The sequence below is a fragment of the Salvelinus alpinus genome, chromosome 19 (genome assembly GCF_045679555.1).
Source record: "Salvelinus alpinus chromosome 19, SLU_Salpinus.1, whole genome shotgun sequence".
Classification (NCBI taxonomy): domain Eukaryota; kingdom Metazoa; phylum Chordata; class Actinopteri; order Salmoniformes; family Salmonidae; genus Salvelinus; species Salvelinus alpinus.
In genome coordinates this window covers 10,756,653-10,769,887 of record NC_092104.1, presented here as the reverse complement: position 1 = coordinate 10,769,887, position 13,235 = coordinate 10,756,653, and the positions used below count along the sequence as shown (strand labels likewise).

The 13,235-nt window shown below is 43.9% G+C and overlaps 1 protein-coding gene across 2 annotated transcripts in view; it reads left to right on the top strand.

Annotated features, from left to right (window-relative positions):
* The first annotated feature begins 226 nt into the window (after positions 1-226).
* The window catches only part of LOC139545004 (serine/arginine repetitive matrix protein 4-like), a 169,736-nt gene continuing 156,727 nt past the window's right edge, over positions 227-13,235 (top strand). Inside the window, exon 1 of one of the 2 annotated variants that reach the window (XM_071352310.1) lies at positions 227-1,092. In XM_071352310.1, coding sequence (XP_071208411.1) covers positions 959-1,092 — 134 coding nt within the window. In that variant the 5' untranslated portion in view covers positions 227-958. The remainder of the gene's footprint in view (positions 1,093-13,235) is intronic. The other variant, XM_071352309.1, reaches the window with a different exon arrangement.

Below are 13,235 nucleotides of genomic sequence, written 5' to 3'. Positions count from 1 at the left end.
AAAGATCACACGAGAGAGAGAGAGAGAGAGAGCGAGAGCGAGAGAGAGAGAGAGAGAGAGAGAGAGAGAGAGAGAGAGAGAGAGAGAGAGAGAGAGAGAGGTCGACAGAGGAGAGGAGAAACAAGGTGTCCTACTCCCCCTGACCTACTCCCAACGTCACAGTCCTAGAAAGACAAAACAAGCTACCAGTCAGCTGGGCTCCTCACTCGCTTTGAACACACACGTCACACACTCCGCACGCTCATCCATACACTCTCAAACCCACTCACTCACTCACTCACTCACGCCCACAAACCCAGACATATACAGTCAGCACACACTCGCCTCGGCTCTCAGATCTCATCCACCCGTCGGTGTGTGTGTATGAGTCCCTGTGCAACACGCTGAGAATCACTCCCTTACACACTACGTCCGTCATTGGCTCCTTGGCTCTGACCGGAGAGGAGGATTCTCCTGTATGGCCTGTGACTCTCTGCTCTAACTGAAGACTACCACACAACACAGAGCAGAGAGACAGGGAAGAGGAGAGGGAGAGAAACGCTACCCCCCTCAGAGAGAACAAAAAACAGCCTGACGGTGTGGCAGCAGCAGCAGCAGCAGCAGCAGCAGCAGCAGTAGAAGAAGAAGCCTTTGTCTTGTCCAGCTTGGTCCACATGCTCCCCCCGTAGAAAGAAGAGAACAGAAGAGAGGAGCAGCTCTGAGCACTGACACATTGACCTACTCTAGCAGGAAGAGAACAACGGTTGCTGTTTGCTGTGTTTCCCCGTGTGGATTCAGATTCAGTACTTGGACAGCTCCGGAGCGCTCCGCTCTCCAACACATTCCTGTAGTAGAGTATAGTACATGTGAAGTCTCCCTCGTCGAGACCACATTCCCAGGGGCAGCCCTGGACCCCCAGCCCCCCTTGGCTCGCTCCCTGGCTCCCTGCGCCCCTCTCCCCCTGGGGACAACGGACAGCATGGCCAGCCTGGAGCACCAGTGGGAGAAGCAGCTCTTTGAGAAGTTCTGGAAGGGGACGTTTAAGGCTGTGGCCACACCGAGACCAGGGAGCATCATCGTGGCCAGCATCACCGCACGGAGGAGGGTAATCAGGTCAGTTATCTCTATAATTCAAATTTCAAAAGGCTTTATTGACGTGACAAAAATGTGACATTTTTATGAACAATTCAACCATACGATACGCTCAATCTCTCAATTCTCTTCATCTCTCTCTATGTCAATAATGCAAGTGTAGTTTTGTAAAATCAGATTTATTTTGTACCTATGCGTATGATAGAATTGCCCACCTGTAGACATGCTGGTAGATATGAAAGATGAGTATGTAAAACATGTTTGGGCTGTAGCTGAATCAAGCAAACAAGCAGGTGGTTAAACCTCTTGTAACTATGAGCACTCAGTAGACAGTCCAACACCAAGTGAATTAATACGGAATTAAGATAGGGGTGTCAAACATACGGCCCACATAGGGGACCAATCCATCATGCAGGTGGTGCGAGTTAAAATGTGTAAATACAATATTGCTTTTATTTATGATCATTTTTTTTGTGTGGGGGGGGGGACTCAATTTACTTTAAAACAGGGGTGCAAGTAGAATTAATTTCTTCCCGGTATGTGACCTCCTATATGCTGCGCATGCACCAACATATTTTATGTACCTAATCATAGAATTACGTATAGAATCCCTATTAATTCAATAGGATCTCTGTGGGCCTAGTCGTAAAGATTTGTTATTTCACTATTAAAATGTGTTACCTTTTATTGTGGCATAAACACAACCAGTCAGGATGTTTTCATCTGATTGTCAAACAATCACTTCAAAGGTCTTCTTTACTAGGCTAGTGAGCACGTTCATCTAGTCACAACATATATAGTCAGGCTCCAAACAGTGGATGGAAAAGAGACATCTGTTACACAGAACACCAAAAAGTCTAATGACATTTGGTGATTGTCATTAGGCCAGAATTGATCAGTCCACTTCTGTCTGGACACGTCTCGGTGTCGAGTGTTCTCATCGAACCACATCGCATTTTGGAGCGTAGGCTATATCACCCGTTTTCAAGTCCATTCACTCATTGTTCATGCCTTGTTATATCCTAGAATTTTCTTAATGGTGTTTTCATTATTGTTATTATTCATTATTGTGATAAGCTCATATGATAGGCTCACTATTTGTTTTCCCGGTGTCTGACCATACCGTCTTACTTTGACCCCTGCTTTAAAATGACTAAAACCACATCGAAACTGTGAATAGATGATAATGGACCTCATACAGTTTATTGACTGTGTCCAGTTCACTAATAATCACTACATTCATACAGTTTATTGACTGGGTCCAGTTCACTAATAATCACTACATTCATACAGTTTATTGACTGGGTCCAGCTCACTAATAATCACTACATTCATACAGTTTATTGACTGGGTCCAGTTCACTAATAATCACTACATTCATACAGTTTATTGACTGTGTCCAGCTCACTAATAATCACTGAGATGAAAGTTAAACAGTCAAGGAGCATAGAAAATTCAAAAAAGAAATGATGGATACAGGACTATTTTTCCCACATTTTGTCGTGAGGAAATATAACACATTTTCAGTGCAGAACTCGTTAAAGACCGAATGTGGACCCTGGGACAGAATGAGTTTGACACCCCTGAGTTAAGGTTTCAACATGTCTACATGTTATATGTAGATAGAGGATTACATAACAGAGAAGAAAACACATGACAGGCAGGCATATCAAGTAAACATGACAGAGGCTTCAGTAGAATTTCCCAATTTCCTTTAAAGGTTACATGCTTGTCTTATCTTCTCTCTCTGAGGCTCTGTCCCCTCCAGTGACATGGTGGCCATATGCCTTTGTCTCTCTGTGAAGTGCCACCGTGTGTGTTACGTATTCATGCTCCTTTTCAGTGTGTGTGTATGTGTGTGTGTGCGTTTGTTTTTACTATCCTTTTGGGGACCGGAAGTGGGGACATTTCATCAGGTCCACACAAGGAAAGGGGCTATTTTAGGTTTAAGGATGAGGCTTAAGGTTAGGGTTAGAATTAGGGTTAGAATTAGGGTTAGAATTAGGGTTAGGGTTAGGGGTTAGGGTTAGGGGTTAGGGTTAGGGTTAGGGGTTAGGGGTTTGGGGTTAAGGTTAGGTTAATGATTTTTAGAAGGGAATGAATTGTTTGTTCCCAACAGAGTGTAAAACAACATGTGTGTTATGTATTCATGCCCACTGTCATTGTACTATCAGCCCTCAGAGCACACAGACAGACATAGAGACAGAAGAAAAACACACAGACAGACAGACAGACAGACATACAGACAGACTGAAGAAAAACAGACAGGCAGACAGACAGACATACAGACTGAAGAAAAACAGACAGGCAGACAGACAGACATAGAGACTGAAGAAAAACAGACAGGCAGACAGACAGACATACAGACTGAAAAAAAACACACAGACAGACAGACAGACAGACATACAGACAGACTGAAGAAAAACAGACAGACAGACAGACAGACATACAGACTGAAGAAAAACAGACAGGCAGACAGACAGACATACAGACTGAAGAAAAACAGACAGACAGACAGACATACAGACTGAAGAAAAACAGACAGACAGACAGACAGACAGACAGACAGACAGACAGACAGGAGAAACACAGACAGACAGACAGACAGACAGACAGACAGACAGACAGACAGACAGACAGACAGACAGACAGACAGGAGAAACACAGACAGGTATGTTTACATCGTCGTATCAGTGTTTATCGTCTCTCATCCACTTATCCTGATCCTCCTGTTCTAGCTGATCCCATCCTCACAATCAGACACGATCTCCCGGCACTGACAACTTTATCCCTCATCCTATCGCCCCATCCTGACCAAAACAACGTACACACTAAAACCCAGTCTGGGGATTCACACAGTGACGTGCTGCCGTCAGGATGGGGCAGCACTTATCAACAGGAGACTCTCTGTCTCAAATTACACCCTATTCCTATTCAAACTATTGAGCCGACCCGAGTCCAGCCAAACCAAGCTGTAATGGGCTGGCCTGGTTATGCATCCACTATAGTTTCTGGATCCATGCTGAAGAGGAAATGGCACAATATAGTGAGCAATTTGTATAAATATCATTATAAACTGGGTGGTTCGAGCCCTGAATGCTGATTGGCTGAAAGCCGTGGTATATCAGACCGTATACCATGGGTATGACAAAACATGCATGTGTACTGCTCTAATTACTTTGGTAACAAGTTTATAATAGCAATAAGGCACCTTGGGGGGTTTGTGGTATATGGCCAATATACCACAGCTAAGGGCTGTATCTAGGCACTCCGCGTTGCGCCATGGTAAGATCAGCCCTTAGACGTGCTATAATGACCAAATACCACAATCACCCAAGGTGCCTTATTGCTTATATAGTAATGTATTTTACATATGGTACTAACTCACAAAATAACTAACATTATGTCACGATCAACAGTGTAACAGTTCTGAAGTTCACGTAAGATTGCAATTTCTCTAATAACCTTCATTGAAGGCAGTGGTGTAAAGTACTTAAGTAAAAATACTTTAACGTATTACTTAATGGTTTTTTTGGGGTATGTCTACTTTACTATATATATTTTTGACAACTTTTACTTTTATTTAACCACATTCATAAAGAAAACAGTGTACTTTTTACTCCATGCATTTTCTCTGACACCAAAAAGTACAGCGGCTTGCAAAAGCATTCAACCCCCTTGGCATTTTTCCCGAATTGTTGCCTTACAACCTGGAATTAAAATAGATTTTTGGGGGGTTTGTATCATTTGATTTAAACAACATGCTTACCACTTTGAAGATGCAAAATATTTTTTATTGTGAAACAAGCAAGAAATAAGACAAAAAACAGAAAACTTGAGCGTGCATAACTATTCACCCCCCCCCCCCCAAAGTCAATACTTTGTAGAGCCACCCTTTGCAGCAATTACAGCTGCAAGTCTCTTGGGGTATGTCTCTATAAGCTTGGCACATCTAGCCACTGGGATTTTTGCCCATTCTTCAAGGCAAAACTGTTCCAGCTCCTTCAAGTTGGATGGGTTCCGCTGGTGTACAGCAGTATATAAGTCATACCACAGATTCTCAATTGGATTGAGGTCTGGGCTTTGACTAGGCCATTCCAAGACATTTAAATGTTTCCCCTTAAACCACTCAAGTGTTGCTTTAGCAGTATGCTTAGGGTCATTGTCCTGCTGGAAAGTGAACCTCCGTCCCAGTCTCAAATCTCTGAATGACTGAAACAGGTTTCCCTCAAGAATTTCCCTGTATTTAGCGCCATCCATCATTCCTTCAATTCTGACCAGTTTCCCAGTTCCTGCCGATGAAATACATGCCCACAGCATGATGCTGCCACCAACATGCTTCATTGTGGGGATATGGTTCTCGGGGTGATGAGAGGTGTTGGGTTTACGCCAGACATAGCGTTTTCCTTGATGGCCAAAAAGCTACATTTTAGTCTTATCTGACCAGAGTACCTTCTTCCATATGTTTGGGGAGTCTCCCACATGCCTTTTGGCGAACACCAAACGTGTTTGATAATTTTTTTCTTTAAGCAATGGCTTTTTTCTGGCCACTCTTTCATAAAGCCCAGCTCTGTGGAGTGTACGGCTTAAAGTGTTCCTATGGACAGATACTCCAATCTCCGCTGTGGAGCTTTGCAGCTCCTTCAGAGTTATCTTTGGTGTCTTTGTTGCCTCTCTGATTAATGCCCTCCTTGCCTGATCCGAGTTTTGGTGGTCGGCCCTCTCTTGGCAGGTTTGTTGTGGTGCCATATTCTTTCAATTTTTTATAATGTATTTAATGGTGCTCCGTGGTATGTTAAACGTTTTGGATATTTTTTTCGAACTCAACCCTGATCTGTACTTCTCCACAACTTTGTCCCTGACCTATTTGGAGAGCTCTTTGGTCTTCATGGGGCCGCTTGCTTGGTGGTGCCCCTTGCTTAGTGGTGTTGCAGAATCTGGGGCCTTTCAGAACAGGTGTATATATACTGAGATCTTGTGACACTTAAATAAAGTCCACCTGTGTGCAATCTAACTAATTATGTGACTTCTGAAGGTAATTGGTTGCACCAGATCTTATTTTGGGGCTTCATATCAAAGGGAGTGAATACATATGCACGCACCACTTTTAATATTTTTTTTATTTTTTATTTTTTTAAATTTCATTTCACCAATTTGGAATATCTTTTGTATGTCCATTACATGAAATAAAAATAAAAATCAATTTAAATTGCAGGTTGTAATGCAACAAAATAGGGAAAAAACCAAGGGGGATGAATACTTTTGCAAGGCACTATACTTGTTACATTTTGAGTGATTAGCAGGACAGGAAAATGGTCAAATTGATGCACTTATCAAGAGGACATCCCTGGTCATCCCTACTGCTTCTGATCTGACGGACTCACTAAAGACAAATGCTTTATTTGTAAATGATATCTGAGTGTTGAACTGGGCCCCTGGCTATCCGTAAATAAAAAAAACAAGAAAATTGTGCTGTCTGGTTTGCTTATTATTTGAAATAATTTATACTTTGACTTTTAATACTTAAGTATATTTTAGTAATTTCATTTACTTTTGATACTTCAGTATATTTAAAGCCAATAACTTTTAGAATTTTACTCAAGAATTTTACTGTGTAACTTTCACTTTTACTTGAGTCATTTTCTATTAAGGTATATTTACTTTTACTCAAGTATGACATTTGGGTAATTTTTACACTACTGATTGATGGTTATGTGTGACTCAGTTGGTAGAGCATGGCACCTGCAATGTCAGGACGGTGCGTTCGATTCCCGCTGGGGCCACCTGTAAGAAAATGCATGCATGCGCTTCTCTGTAAATCATTGGATAAAAGCTTCTGCTAATTAGCATCTATTATAATAATTTGGGTTTGACACCCACTATCATCACTAAAAGTTGTATCACACGGCCGTTGTGTTACTATTAAAATGATTGTTATTTTAATGGGGATTATGGTAATCTATTTCACAGCACATGCAGCATGCATGAGTAAATTATATATTGAACCCTGAAATAAGGCAATAACATGTCAAATCAAATCAAATCAAATTTTATTAGTCACATACACATGGTTAGCAGATGTTAATGCGAGTGTAGCGAAATGCTTGTGCTTCTAGTTCCGACAATGCAGTAATAACCAACAAGTAATCTAACCTAACAATTCCACAACTACTACCTTATACACACACAAGTGTAAAGGGATAAAGAATATGTACATAAAGATATGTGAATGAGTGGTGGTACAGAACGGCATAGGCAAGATGCAGTAGATGGTATAGAGTACGGTATATACATATGAGATGGGTAATGTAGGGTATGTAAACATAAAGTGGCATAGTTTAAAGTGGCTAGTGGTACATGTATTACATAAAGATGGCAAGATGCAGTAGATGATATAGAGTACAGTATATACATATGAGATGGGTAATGTAGGGTATGTAAACATTATATTAAGTGGCATTGTTTAAAGTGGCTAGTGGTACATTTTTACATAGTTTCCATCAATTCCCATTTTTAAAGTGGCTGGAGTTGAGTCAGTATGTTGGCAGCGGCCGCTAAATGTTAGTGGTGGCTGTTTAACAGTCTGATGGCCTTGAGATAGAAGCTGTTTTTCAGTCTCTCGGTCCCTGCTTTGATGCACCTGTACTGACCTCGCCTTCTGGATGATAGCGGGGTGAACAGGCAGTGGCTTGGGTGGTTGTTGTCCTTGATGATCTTTATGGCCTTCCTGTGACATCGGGTGGTGTAGGTGTCCTGGAGGGCAGGTAGTTTGCCCCCGGTGATGCGTTCTGCAGACCTCACTACCCTCTGGAGAGCCTTACGGTTGTGGGCGGAGCAGTTGCCGTACCAGGCGGTGATACAGCCCGACAGGATGCTCTCGATTGTGCATCTGTAGAAGTTTGTGAGTGCTTTTGGTGACAAGCCGAATTTCTTCAGCCTCCTGAGGTTGAAGAGGCGCTGCTGCGCCTTCTTCACGACGCCGTCTGTGTGGGTGGACCAATTCAGTTTGTCCGTGATGTGTACACCGAGGAACTTAAAACTTTCCACCTTCTCCACTACTGACCCGTCGATGTGGATAGGGGGGTGCTCCCTCTGCTGTTTCCTGAAGTCCACAATCATCTCCTTTGTTTTGTTGACGTTGAGTGTGAGGTTATTTTCCTGACACCACACTCCGAGGGCCCTCACCTCCTCCCTGTAGGCCGTCTCGTCGTTGTTGGTAATCAAGCCTACCACTGTAGTGTCATCCGCAAACTTGATGATTGAGTTGGAGGCGTGCATGGCCACGCAGTCGTGGGTGAACAGGGAGTACAGGAGAGGGCTCAGAACGCACCCTTGTGGGGCCCCAGTGTTGAGGATCAGCGGGGTGGAGATGTTGTTACCTACCCTCACCACCTGGGGGCGGCCCGTCAGGAAGTCCAGGACCCAGTTGCACAGGGCGGGGTCGAGACCCAGGGTCTCGAGCTTGATGACGAGTTTGGAGGGTACTATGGTGTTAAATGCTGAGCTGTAATCGATGAACAGCATTCTCACATGGGTATTCCTCTTGTCCAGATGGGTTAGGGCAGTGTGCAGTGTGGTTGCGATTGCGTCGTCTGTGGACCTATTGGGTCGGTAAGCAAATTGGAATGGGTCTAGGGTGTCCGGTAGGGTGGAGGTGATATGGTCCTTGACTAGTCTCTCAAAGCACTTCATGATGACGGAAGTGAGTGCTACGGGGCGGTAGTCGTTTAGCTCAGTTACCTTAGCTTTCTTGGGAACAGGAACAATGGTGGCCCTCTTGAAGCATGTGGGAACAGCAGACTGAGATAAGGATTGATTGAATATGTCCGTAAACACACCAGCCAGCTGGTCTGCGCATGCTCTGAGGACGCGGCTGGGAATGCCGTCTGGGCCTGCAGCCTTGCGAGGGTTAACACGTTTAAATGTTTTACTCACCTCGGCTGCAGTGAAGGAGAGCCCGCAGGTTTTGGTAGGGGGCCGTGTCAGTGGCACTGTATTGTCCTCAAAGCGGGCAAAAAAGTTGTTTAGCCTGTCTGGGAGCAAGACATCCTGGTCCGCGACGGGGCTGGTTTTCTTTTTGTAATCCGTGATTGACTGTAGACCCTGCCACATACCTCTTGTGTCTGAGCTGTTGAATTGCGACTCGATTTTGTCTCTGTACTGGGACTTAGCCTGTTTGATTGCCTTGCGGAGAGAATAGCTACACTGTTTGTATTCGGTCATGCTTCCGGTCATCTTGCCCTGGTTAAAAGCAGTGGTTCGCGCTTTCAGTTTCACGCGAATGCTGCCGTCAATCCACGGTTTCTGGTTTGGGAATGTTTTAATCGTTGCTGTGGGTACGACATCGTCAATGCACTTCCTAATGAACTCGCTCACCGAATCAGCATATTCGTCAATATTGTTGTTGGACGCAATGCGGAACATATTCCAATCCGCGTGATCGAAGCAGTCTTGAAGCGTGGAATCAGATTGGTCGGACCAGCGTTGAACAGACCTGAGCGCGGGAGCTTGTTGTTTTAGTTTCTGTTTGTAGGCTGGAATCAACAAAATGGAGTCGTGGTCAGCTTTTCCGAAAGGGGGGCGGGGGAGGGCCTTATATGCTTCGCGGAAATTAGTATAACAATGATCTAGGGTTTTTCCAGCCCTGGTAGCACAATCGATATGCTGATAGAATTTAGGGAGTTTTGTTTTTAGATTAGCCTTGTTAAAATCCCCAGCTACGATGAATGCAGCCTCAGGGTGTGTGGTTTCCAGTTTACAAAGAGTCAGATAAAGTTCGTTCAGGGCCATCGATGTGTCTGCTTGGGGGGGAATATATACGGCTGTGATTATAATTGAAGAGAATTCTCTTGGTAGATAATGCGGTCGACATTTGATTGTGAGGAGTTCTAGATCAGGTGAACAGAATGATTTGAGTTCCTGTGTGTTGTTATGATGATCACACCACGTCTCGTTAATCATAAGGCATACCCCCCCGCCCCTCTTCTTACCAGAAAGATGTTTGTTTCTGTCGGCGCGATGCATGAAGAAACCAGCTGGCTGCACCGACTCCGTTAGCGTCTCTTGAGTTAGCCATGTTTCCGTGAAGCAGAGCACGTTGCAATCCCTGATGTCTCTCTGGAATGCTACCCGTGCTCGGATTTCATCAACCTTATTGTCAAGAGACTGGACATTGGCGAGTAGTATGCTAGGGAGTGGAGCGCGATGTGCCCGTCTCCGAAGCCTGACCAGGAGACCGCCTCGTTTGCCCCTTTTACGGCGTCGCACAGGGTCGCCGGCTGGGATCAGATCCATTGTATTGGGTGGAAGGCAAAACACTGGATCCGTTTCGGGAAAGTCATATTCCTGGTAGGAACGATGATGAGTTGACGTTAATCGTATATTCAGTAGTTCCTCCCGACTGTATGTAATGAAACCTAAGATTACCTGGGGTACCGATGTAAGAAATAACACATAAAAAAAACAAAATACTGCATATTTTCCAAGGAACGCGAAGCGAGGCGGCCATCTCGTGTCGGCGCCGGATGTAGATATGTTTACCTGATCCTATTCCTCTATTCACAAAATGCCAGTGATACTGTATTTATTTAAATATTTGTTTTGTGATTCAACACGTGGCTTGTTCAAAGGGTTATTTTCTATGTTGAATATTACAATGTGACTTCATTTTAGCCAGTTTGTTGACTCAACACAAATTCCCTCCAGCCAAAATGAAGGGGGAACAGAGAAACAGTTCTCTTTATTTCTGCATATATCAAAAAAATACACCCTCTAAATATACAGTGGGGAGAACAAGTATTTGATACACTGCCGATTTTGCAGGTTTTCCTACTTACAAAGCATGTAGAGGTCTGTCATTTTTATCATAGGTACACTTCAACTGTGAGAGACGGAATCTAAAACAAAAATCCAGAAAATCACATTGTATGATTTTTAAGTAATTAATTTGCATTTTATTGCATGACATAAGTATTTGATCACCTACCAACCAGTAAGAATTCCGGCTCTCACAGACCTGTTAGTTTTTCTTTAAGAAGCCCTCCTGTTCTCCACTCATTACCTGTATTAACTGCACCTGTTTGAACTCGTTACCTGTATAAAAGACACCTGTCCACACACTCAATCAAACAGACTCCAACCTCTCCACAATGGCCAAGACCAGAGAGCTGTGTAAGGACATCAGGGATAAATTGTAGACCTGTACAAGGCTGGGATGGGCTACAGGACAATAGCCAAGCAGCTTGGTGGGAAGGCAACAACTGTTGGCACAATTATTAGAAAATGGAAGAAGTTCAAGATGACGGTCAATCACCCTCGGTCTGGGGCTCCATGCAAGATCTCACCTCGTGGGGCATCAATGATCATGAGGAATGTGAGGGATCAGCCCAGAACTACACGGCAGGACCTGGTCAATGACCTGAAGAGAGCTGGGACCACAGTCTCAAAGAAAACCATTAGTAACACACTACGCCGTCATGGATTAAAATCCTGCAGCGCACGCAAGGTCCCCCTGCTCAAGCCAGCGCATGTCCAGGCCCGTCTGAAGTTTGCCAATGACCATCTGGATGATCCAGAGGAGGAATGGGAGAAGGTCATGTGGTCTGATGAGACAAAAATAGAGCTTTTTGCTCTAAACTCCACTCGCCGTGTTTGGAGGAATAGAAGGATGAGTACAACCCCAAGAACACCATCCCAACCGTGAAGCATGGAGGTGGAAACATCATTCTTTGGGGATGCTTTTCTGCAAAGGGGACAGGACGACTGCACCGTATTGAGGGGAGGATGGATGGGGCCATGTATCGCGAGATCTTGACCAACAACCTCCTTCCCTCAGTAAGAGCATTGAAGATGGGTCGTGGCTGGGTCTTCCAGCATGACAACGACCCGAAACACACAGCCAGGGCAACTAAGGAGTGGCTCCGTAAGAAGCATCTCAAGGTCCTGGAGTGGCCTAGCCAGTCTCCAGACCTGAACCCAATAGAAAATCTTTGGAGGGAGCCGAAAGTCCGTATTGCCCAGCGACAGCCCCGAAACCTGAAGGATCTGGAGAAGGTCTGTATGGAGGAGTGGGCCAAAATCCCTGCTGCAGTGTGTGCAAACCTGGTCAAGAACTACAGGAAACGTATGATCTCTGTAATTGCAAACTAAGGTTTCTGTACCAAATATTCAGTTCTGCTTTTCTGATGTATCAAATACTTATGTCATGCAATAAAATGCTAATTAATTACTTAAAAATCATACAATGTGATTTTCTGGATTTTTGTTTTAGATTCCTTCTCTCACAGTTGAAGTGTACCTATGATAAAAATTACAGACCTCTACATGCTTTGTAAGTAGGAAAACCTGCAAAATCAGCAGTGTATCAAATACTTGTTCTCCCCACTGTACCATCTCTCTCCGTGTTGATCTGAGCACACACAAAACAAATAGTGGGAGGACCAGATAAGGGTTCTATAAAGAACCATAATCATAGAGTTCCAAGTGGAACCTCTATGGTGCTATAAAAAACCCTTTCCTAAGGTTCTATTGAAAAAGGTTCTACATAGCACCAAAACAGGGTTCCGCTCTGCTGCCCTACAAAGGCAAAACGCAGTGACAACAAATTTGGTCAAAAATCTTTGATCTGTGGTATCTAGTTTCCTGACACAAGAACAAGCCAGTTGATCAGAATATATCATGGAGTATCAGAAATTGCTGACTGTCTAGACAGAAAAAGAGTTTGAAGTCAGATTTTGCAGCTAACAAATTGACGTGTTTCCTGCGTTTCTGCCTTTGTAAGACAGTATGGTTTCCTCACTTTTCTTTGGCACTGAGCAAATGTCAGGTCGTCTAAGCGCAAACTTGAACGTTGTGAAAATGATGTGCATCTTCTGGTGCGCCTTTGCTGTTCCCGCTTTAAGTTACAGTTTTACGGTGAACACTGAGGCTGTACCTGCTTTAAGTTACAGTTATAACAGTGGCCAAGTAGGCTGCTGTGGCTATTTGATCATAATGTAGGCCTACTAGTGGCCTACCATCAAAAACAATGGAAAAAATGCATCCCCTAACATTTTAACATGGAAATAGCTGTCCTATCATTCAGCCTACAGTAGCAGCCAATGTGTGGTGTTCAATGTAGGCCTACATTCCATGAGGTTTTTGGAAAAAATATGCTTGACATTAAC